Source organism: Spermophilus citellus (assembly GCF_964194105.1).
Source record: "Spermophilus citellus genome assembly, chromosome: 3".
NCBI classification, from domain to species: domain Eukaryota; kingdom Metazoa; phylum Chordata; class Mammalia; order Rodentia; family Sciuridae; genus Spermophilus; species Spermophilus citellus.
In genome coordinates, this window is record NC_138184.1 from 183,059,697 (window position 1) to 183,068,381 (window position 8,685).

General features: G+C 46.7%; 1 protein-coding gene across 2 annotated transcripts; it reads left to right on the forward strand.

Annotated features, from left to right (window-relative positions):
- Nucleotides 1-4,927: 4,927 nt before the first annotated feature.
- On the forward strand, nt 4,928-7,289 carry FEZF1 (FEZ family zinc finger 1; the record flags this gene model as incomplete). Of its 2 annotated transcripts, XM_081288253.1 has the most annotated exons (5): nt 4,994-5,422; nt 5,573-5,794; nt 6,005-6,139; nt 6,371-6,503; nt 6,931-7,289. In XM_081288253.1, 5 exons carry the CDS (start codon nt 4,994-4,996, stop codon nt 7,287-7,289), a joined length of 1,278 nt encoding a protein of 425 aa, XP_081144379.1. The 2 variants fall into 2 exon arrangements, with proteins under 2 accessions (XP_081144380.1, XP_081144379.1); XM_081288254.1 differs by having other exon boundaries at nt 4,928-5,794.
- Between the last annotated feature and the right edge of the window lie 1,396 nt (nt 7,290-8,685).

The following is an 8,685-nucleotide window of genomic DNA, read 5'->3' on the forward strand; positions in this document are numbered from 1 at the left end:
TTTTTCCATCAAGTCCGGCCCTGACTTGTAGTCTCCCAGTCCGGAGGGACGCGCCTCACAGGCCTGTGGGAACGGGCGAGAAAAATCCCAGCATTAGTGTAGGGACAAAAACCAACCAGCCCAGGTGATTGCTGTTTGTAATGTGTGTCGCCTCATTAACAGCTCTCACTTTGGGGCTCTATGCTTTCTTTTACAAACTGATTTAATATGTAAATGTTGTTTTGAGAGGAATAATTTCACTGGATTTAACCGAAACCCTAATATAAAAGAAATAGTAACAACAGAGATCTAGAGACAACAACAGACCGCCCTCCCACTCCTCCTCCCCCAAGAGAGAGCAAGACTCATATTCCTAATCTGTGATATTGTCCCTCACAGGTTATACGAAATCAGCAAGATTTTTCAAAATTTACTATCAAACTAAGTAATGGTACACTAGTAGCCTCAAATTTGAACTTCTTGTCCATGTTTCATAATGAAATATAAAAGATACATAGATACCATTTTGTACTCTGAGTTACCCAAAAAGAAAAAATAAAACAAAACAAAAAACTTTCCTTGAACTATGCAAACCCTTTCTATTTGTGTCTTATTCCATTACCCTGCCTCCATTATACACCAGAAGAAATAACAAAAGATCAGTCAGCGACAAAGGCTGTGGAGGAATTTAGGTAATGTTTTTCTCTTCAAAAAGTAAAGTGTTGTCTTTGGTGCTATATATTAAACAGGAAAAAGTGTGGATGCTCCTGAATGCCTGGGGTCGTGGTCGTCGTCATCATCATCATCATCATCATCACAATAACACACCCCCCTTTCAGCTTAAAGCAGCTAATAAGAGGCAAAGAGAAAGCTAACTGTTGTTTCTGGTAAAGGGGTGGGGGTCATGAATGTTTGACAGGCCTGAAAACCCCTAAAACTAAAAACAGGGACAAATCAATGCATTGGGCAAAATGCATTTTTAAAAATACAACAGCATTTTGTGACTTATTAAGGAAGATGTAAAGATTATAGATTATTTGGTAATTTATGGTTCTATTATTTCACTTTTTATCTCAGATCACGGTTACATTGATCAAAAACTACATTTGCTTGTGACAGGGACTTAAGTAGAAAGCCTGGGAAAATTGTACACGTTCTTGAGTAATATCAAGAACACAGTTTAAAGCATTGAAATCAAAGCTAGATTCCTAGGAAGAGATAACTTTTAGTCATTTTGGAGGAGAAGAACTTTTTTCCCCCCAGAAGTTTCCAATACAAGTTTGTTATATGGCCTCTTATAACAAGGATTGTTCTGGCTCCCTCAGGGTATTTATTTCATTCAGAACAAACCAAACACTTAAAATTCGACTTGCATTGGGATTTAGGTAGATGGGTAGGGCAAATAAATATTGCCTTTTCGTGTTTGGAAAGGGGAGGAACACTTAATCATAAGCTCAGAACCAAAAAAAAAAAAAAAAAAAAGGAGGATTATAGGATTCTCCAAGAAAACCCAAAGAATCTATAACAGAGTTTCTATTTTGCCATTAACAAAACAAACAAGGCTCCCTCATTGTCTTTTTAGTAAATTAAACAATTTAAAAGTGTTGAACTATTTTAGAAGCTTCAAAATTTGCCAAATATGTGGTACATTTACTGTTTTGTCCTTTTCAAACATTTGGAAATAAAACAAACAAAGAACTAAATAAATTGGACAATAAGACAGAAACACTTCTTAAATTCATTTTGAACTTAAAGGCAATCCTGACTTTATAGAGATATTATTATGAGTTAACATGTTTGGTGAAGTTTTGATAGAAAATATTAACAAATGTCATAATATCTGTCAGTACTTGGATTTGTAAAGTCGTTCTCCAGTCTTTAGGATCAACAAAAGCAGGGTTATCTTTTTTAAAAGAATATAATTGATGCTTTGGCATATTTGTTACTCAAATGACACTTTCAAACACTTGTCAAATAGGCAAATCCCAAAAAGACCAGTGAAAAGCAAACTGTTAAAATATTAACTATACAAAACATGTATACTCCTTAGCCAATATTTTTCCTTTTTTAATTTAGTGTCCACTGAAGAAGAAATTAACCCAGGTCAAATGAAAGCTTTTTTGCCGTTAAGGAATGGGGAGGGGGAGGAGGAGAAAGGAAGAGGGAGGGACACGCGACAAACGTAAAACAAACTGGTGGCATTCAGTCAAGAAGGCCGGTAAGGCTCCGGGGCCGGTGAGTTGTGCAAATCAGCTGGGCGCTTCAAAGCTTCCCATAGCCGGGCTGTTTCGTGTTTCTTTGCTTTTTTCTTTAAACCTGGCCCTGTGACGAAGGAGTGCAGCAGGAGGGGGATTCTTTGCTGTTGGAAAGCGGCAGGTAGGAAAGGGAATCTGATCCGCCCCAAAAGGCAGCAATTAAAGTCTTAACCGCGACCCATCTGTCGTGGGACAGGGACCTCCGCCCACTCTATCCCCCTTCCTCAAGCAAAGCCTGTCCTTTTGTCTGAGCAGGGGAAAGGAAGAGAGATTCTATTGCCCCAAGAGCAAAGGAAAGAAAATTTCCATTTTGGCAGAACCCTAAGTGGTTGTGCCCCAGCGAAACAGGGCTCCGAAGCTCCTCCTGGTTTGTATGGCGTCTCTGTCCCAGCTCTGCCCAAGTGTCCCAAGATTGCGTCCTTCTACCCTTCTACCCTTCTTCACCCCTGCATCAGTCTTCCCAACTAGAAGCTACCCTGAGACTGGAAAGAGCCCAGACCTAGTGCTAAGGCGGGTCGATGGCGTCAGACCTTTCCCCCATCTGGCCTCTTGGCCGCCTGCAACTACAAATAGGACTAACTCCCCTCCCCCATTTCTTGAGTAAGTGTTTCCCCACCACAAACCCAAGTGCCCTGCCTCGCAGTTGGGCCTCAGGCGGGTTCCCAGTTCAATCTCTCTTCCTTTTTCACCTTTCTCGGTTCCCAGAGTAGGGATGAGGGGCCCGGGATCCTGACCTGGCCCGTGCTGGGAATGGGGTACGGAGGAGGGAATAATTGGAGGTCATTTCCCTCGGTTTGAGGTCCAGCTGAGCATCTTTGGGTGAAACTGGTTAAGGGCTTAACAATGCAATGGTTTGTAGTCTGCCTTCATCCAACTCCCACTGCTGACCCTTTCCAGGGTTCTTCCAGTAGGCCAACACACCACGCTTGGTCAGGTACCCGTCACCCACTCCACACCCACCCAGTCACGGTTAACTCAACAGGCAGATGGCACCTTGAAGTACTGTAGGAGGCTACTTACCTCGGCTTCCAAGCAGTACCTTCCCGCGCTTGCAGTTTAGTGCTTTCTGGCTCTGACTCAAAGCGGTCGGGTCTTCCAGCTCTCTGCAGCCCCGGTTGCGCGCCTAACCTCGGGGCTCAGCTACACACAATCGCTGACTCTCAACCGGTTGCACCGAGGAGTGTGCGCGCAGTTGCTCTCCCGCGCGCTCCGCCTGAGCCGCGGGAACCCGCACAGTGCGAGCCTCAACTACTGGAGTCTTCCCGAAACCCTCCAAACGCTCTACCGCTCAGTCCCAGGAATTTGAGCCCAAGCGCCACAACAGGCAGACGCCTGGTTTGGGGACGTTGCTGGGGTATGGTGCTCTCCAGGCTCTCTTAGAGAGGTACTGGCGTGGCCGCGACTCCTGGCTACAGCAGTTCGCCCTGCTCGCTGCGCAGCTGAGCACAGACACCCTGGCTGCCGCTGGCACTGCTTGGGGGGAGGCATGTAGACACTGGTAGCCGGGATGGGGATCAATAAGTTCTGTTCCCCTTCTCCGTTCGACATTGAGTGCTTAAAATGCTCTGCTGGGAAAGAGCTCTAGCTGAGCGCAGGTTCTGTAAAGAAATGCTCTTTCCGGATTCTCAACTGAAACTCATGGAAGCGCGCGCTCGCGTGTATTTGTATGTATCCGGGGTGGGGTCCGATCCAAGTCAGAGTTTCCTGCGGTGTGACACCCGCTTATTCCTTGCAACTCCTCTACTTTGTGGACAGGAGTGTATCTTTCTCAGGCTATTGCCACCGGCATCGCCTTTACAAAACCACAAACACATAACAAGCCTCCCCAAGGCCTTTAATTCTCAGGGGCATTTTGGGAGGCCAGTTACCTTCTGGCTTCTTCCAAATGGTCCAGACTCGGTTCGGGCCTTGGAGACTCTGGGATGCCGAGAGAGTGCCACCCCCAGACCTGGAGGAAGAAAGAGGACTGTGGAAGAGGCGACACGGCCCCGATCACGGTCCAGCGGAACCAAGCAAGGAAACGTCAGATTTCTCTGCCAAAGACTTCCTGGCCAAGGCTTTCTGAAGCCTGGCGTTTGATAAATATAGCCTGGCATTTGCCCCTGAAATTAGACTGTTTCCTTATTTAGCCCTTGCACAATGATTTTAGATGATGTCACTTAGAGCTAAACGAGAAAATTGATCTCAGATTTGCTTGGCCTCTAAAGCCTGGTTAAGCAGATTGAGAATTAAAAAGACGGAGGAAGTAAGGGGGAGGGGGTGGCTGGAGGGTAGCAAAGTGTGCACCAGCGAGTGCGCGAGCGAAGGGGAGGGCGCGGCGCATTGCAGAGAGCGCCCCCGCCTCTTCTGGGCGGAGGAACTTCGCTCACCAATGAAAAGTAGTCACTGACTGCAGAGGAAAAAAAAAAAGTTTTCCTGTTGACTGTTGGAAGCGAATTGAGCAATTATCTAGTTTACCTTCTCCTCTTGGAAGTTAACGATTGGCGAGATCTTGGCTGCGTTATTGACACAACACTTTCTATTGATAGAAATAAGTAGTGATTGTCCCCGAGTCATTGGTGCGCCAAGAACTCTGCGATGGGCTGGCAGGAGTCCATTGGGCTGGGCAGGCAGGTTCGGCTGGTGATGCTGGGGAGGAGGAGGAGGAGGCTGCTGGTGGTGATGGTGCCCGTCCTCCTCTCCGCAGGTCTGTGACAAGCAGGGAACAAGGCAACGACCGCGCAGCCCAGCCCCAGCTGACGGACGCTGGCGACTCAGACATGGACAGTAGCTGCCACAACGCGACCACCAAAATGTTAGCGACTGCTTCAGCTCGGGGCAACGTGATGAGCACATCCAAACCCTTGGCTTTCTCCATCGAACGAATTATGGCGCGCACCCCAGAGCCCAAGGCCCTGCCTGTCCCTCACTTCCTGCAGGGAACCGTGCCCAAAGGGGACCCCAAGCACTCTCTGCATCTCAACTCGTCGATTCCCTGCATGATCCCCTTTGTGCCTGTGGCATACGACACGAGCTCCAAGGCAGGAGTGACCGGCTCAGAGCCTAGGAAGGCGAGTCTGGAGGCCCCGGCGGCGCCCGCGGTAGCGCCCTCCGCGCCAGCGTTCAGCTGCAGCGACCTGCTCAACTGCGCTCTGAGTCTGAAGGGCGACTTGGCCCGTGATGCACTGCCGCTGCAGCAGTACAAGCTGGTAAGGCCGCGTGTGGTCAACCACTCTTCCTTCCACGCCATGGGCGCCCTGTGCTACCTGAACAGAGGTGATGGCCCGTGCCACCCGGCAGCCGGCGTGAACATCCACCCGGTGGCCTCCTACTTTCTCAGTTCCCCTTTGCACCCGCAGCCAAAAACATATTTAGCCGAAAGGAATAAACTGGTGGTCCCGGCGGTGGAGAAGTATCCTTCCGGAGTAGCTTTCAAGGACCTGTCTCAGGCTCAGTTGCAGCATTACATGAAAGAAAGCGCCCAGCTTCTGTCAGAAAAAATTGCGTTCAAAACCTCGGATTTCAGCCGAGGATCTCCTAATGCCAAGCCCAAAGTTTTCACTTGCGAAGTGTGCGGAAAGGCAAGTACTCTGAAGAAGTCTCTCTCTCTCTCTCTCTCTCTCTCTCTCTCTCTCTCTCTCTCTCTCCTTTCCCTTCCTTCCTTATTTTTTGGGGGGATAATTATTTGTATACACTTGTTATACTTCCTCCCCTCCTCCTCCCTAGTTTCAGAGTGCTTAATTTCAGTGTGCTTGTTTGGCTAACCTGTTCTACGTGTCTTTAATTTTAAGGTCTTTAACGCGCACTACAACTTAACCCGTCACATGCCGGTGCACACAGGAGCCAGACCCTTCGTATGCAAAGTGTGTGGAAAGGGCTTCCGACAAGCCAGCACCTTGTGCAGGCACAAGATCATTCACACGCAGGTGTGTTCATCTGTCTCAGATTCACCTGGTATACTTAGGAACGCTGAAATGACCGATAAAACCTTATTCTTTAGCATAAGATGTGTTTAAACGTGCTATCTGGGGAGTTGCAACATATCATTTGCCTTTGTTATGCTTAAAAGTGTTAGAGCATCACTGTTTTGCTTGCAGGACTGCACATGATAATAACAAAACACCTTAATTCCTCTGTTTTTCCTCCCTCCTGCCTAGGAAAAACCTCACAAATGCAACCAGTGTGGTAAAGCATTTAATAGAAGTTCCACTCTAAACACACATACGCGAATACACGCAGGCTACAAACCGTTTGTGTGTGAATTCTGTGGCAAAGGATTTCATCAAAAAGGTATTGAACCCAGGAGATGTTGTCTCTCTTGGCTCTTCTAGCCAAAGCCATACTTAATCTTTTGGGATATTTTAGAAAACGATATTTAAAGTGCAAATAGTTATGTGAGGTGTAGGTTGCCAATTCTAAGACCCTACCCCCGAGTCTGATTAGTGTTAGAGAAAGACATGGTTCATATACCAAGGGGATATATGAACCGCTGGTTCTCGCTTTATATAACTGAATTAATGAGTGTATATTAGAATGAAGAGGAAAGGCCCTCCTGGTTGATGTTTAAAAATAAACTGAGGGAATCCAGTGCCATGAACTGGCGGTTACAGCCCAGGCAGCTCTGTGGAGCTTGCTCGCTAATCTTCGATGTGTCTTCTCCCTCCTCTGCATTTCAAGCTCCTTTCAGAATCACCTCCCTGTCATTTGTCTGTTTCAGGGAATTACAAAAACCACAAGTTGACCCACAGCGGGGAGAAGCAGTTCAAGTGCAATATCTGTAACAAGGCTTTCCACCAGGTTTACAACCTCACCTTCCATATGCACACCCACAACGATAAGAAGCCTTTCACCTGTCCCACGTGTGGCAAGGGCTTTTGCAGGAACTTTGACCTCAAGAAGCACGTCCGCAAGTTGCACGACAGCAGTCTGGGGTTGGCCCGCACGCCGGCTGGGGAGCCAGGCAGCGACGCGCCGCCTCCGCTACAGCAGCAGCCCCCTACCACTCTGCCACCTCTGCAGCCTCCTCTGCCGCCCCCAGGGCCTCTGCAGCCTGGGCTCCACCAGGGCCACCAGTGATTGAGGCCAAGTTTCTTCTCACCCCCAGCTGGGGCCCCTACTGCAGGGGCAGAGGCAGACTAGAGCCAACCTCCAGGTCCTAGCTCGTCTGCAGAACCCGGGGCATGTTGGGCCCCACACTTTGAGGCGCACCAGAAACCTCTGCATTTCTTGGCCTTTCGCCTCTTGCATGCACCTGCTAAATGGTTTTGTGTATTATATTCTATATAGGCACTAACAATTATGAGAAATTTGGAGGGTTTTATGATTTTCTTTTTAATTTGGAAAGACTTCATCTTGGGTGGAGAGATGGTGTTTGTTTTGTTTTTAAACAAATTTCTGCTGTATTTATTGAGATCTGTATTATCTACCCGGGAATGCTGCACCATTTTAATTTTATTATTGTATATATTTCCATTGTGTCAATTCGGCTGTCTCAAGATGCCTGCTGATTGTTTATCACTATGTCCTCCTTGGAAGTAACAACACTGTGTGTATGTTACACACACACACATGTGTGTGCCTGAAAAGGTGCACTATGCATTCGTGAGCACACAGGTACACACACACCCATACACAATAGATAAGGGTGGTTCATTATGAATGAATTTTAATTTCGGTTTTGATTTTTGCACGTGAAAGTTGATTCATTGACTGTTGGAAATAAATACTTGGAACATGATTATTTAATCAACAAACTTTAGGGGTCTGTTTGTATTATTCAACTAAAGATCTCTGGTTCTGACCCTCTCTCCTCCTTTTTAAAAAGTTCAACTTTTGATTACTATCAAATGCTGAGATCTGAATATTCACCAAATGCAATTCATCTCTGCATGTGGTTACAGCTTTGGGTAAGGTTATGAAATTTAGTAAAGTTCAGAGAAAGAAAATGTGTAGTTTTCTATCAGAAACATGACTTTGGTTTGGGTCTTCTGACACTGGTAGTGCACAGTAAAGTGAGAACAATATATCTAGGAGTCGTGTGACACATACATTTCCACCAAAGCACCATAATATCATTTTGAAAGGTATCTATTGTTTGCTTCCTGAAGCATATACTGATTTGTACACTGCTGGCGAAGAGAGCTCCATGTTTTTCATGTGTATATGTTTATAGATGAATATACGCCCATTCAAGGAGGAAACATGGATGAAAACCAAACTGTGGCGGGTGCCAGGTCCTTGAAACGCTTCAAGTGTTAATCAGCAGCTCCGCTGTGAGCTCGGGCTCTGGTGTTTTCTAACTGCAAGTCTCTCCTGTTTTCTTGCCAAAACAGTGAAACAACTGCTAAAGACTTTAATTAAGAGGGGTAATTAGTTCAGATTTATCAAAGCCCGGTTGTTATACTATTAGCTGCTCAGTAGAAGCTGCCAGACAAACTCACAGCCCAGCACAGTAGCCCGCTGCAGTGGGGCC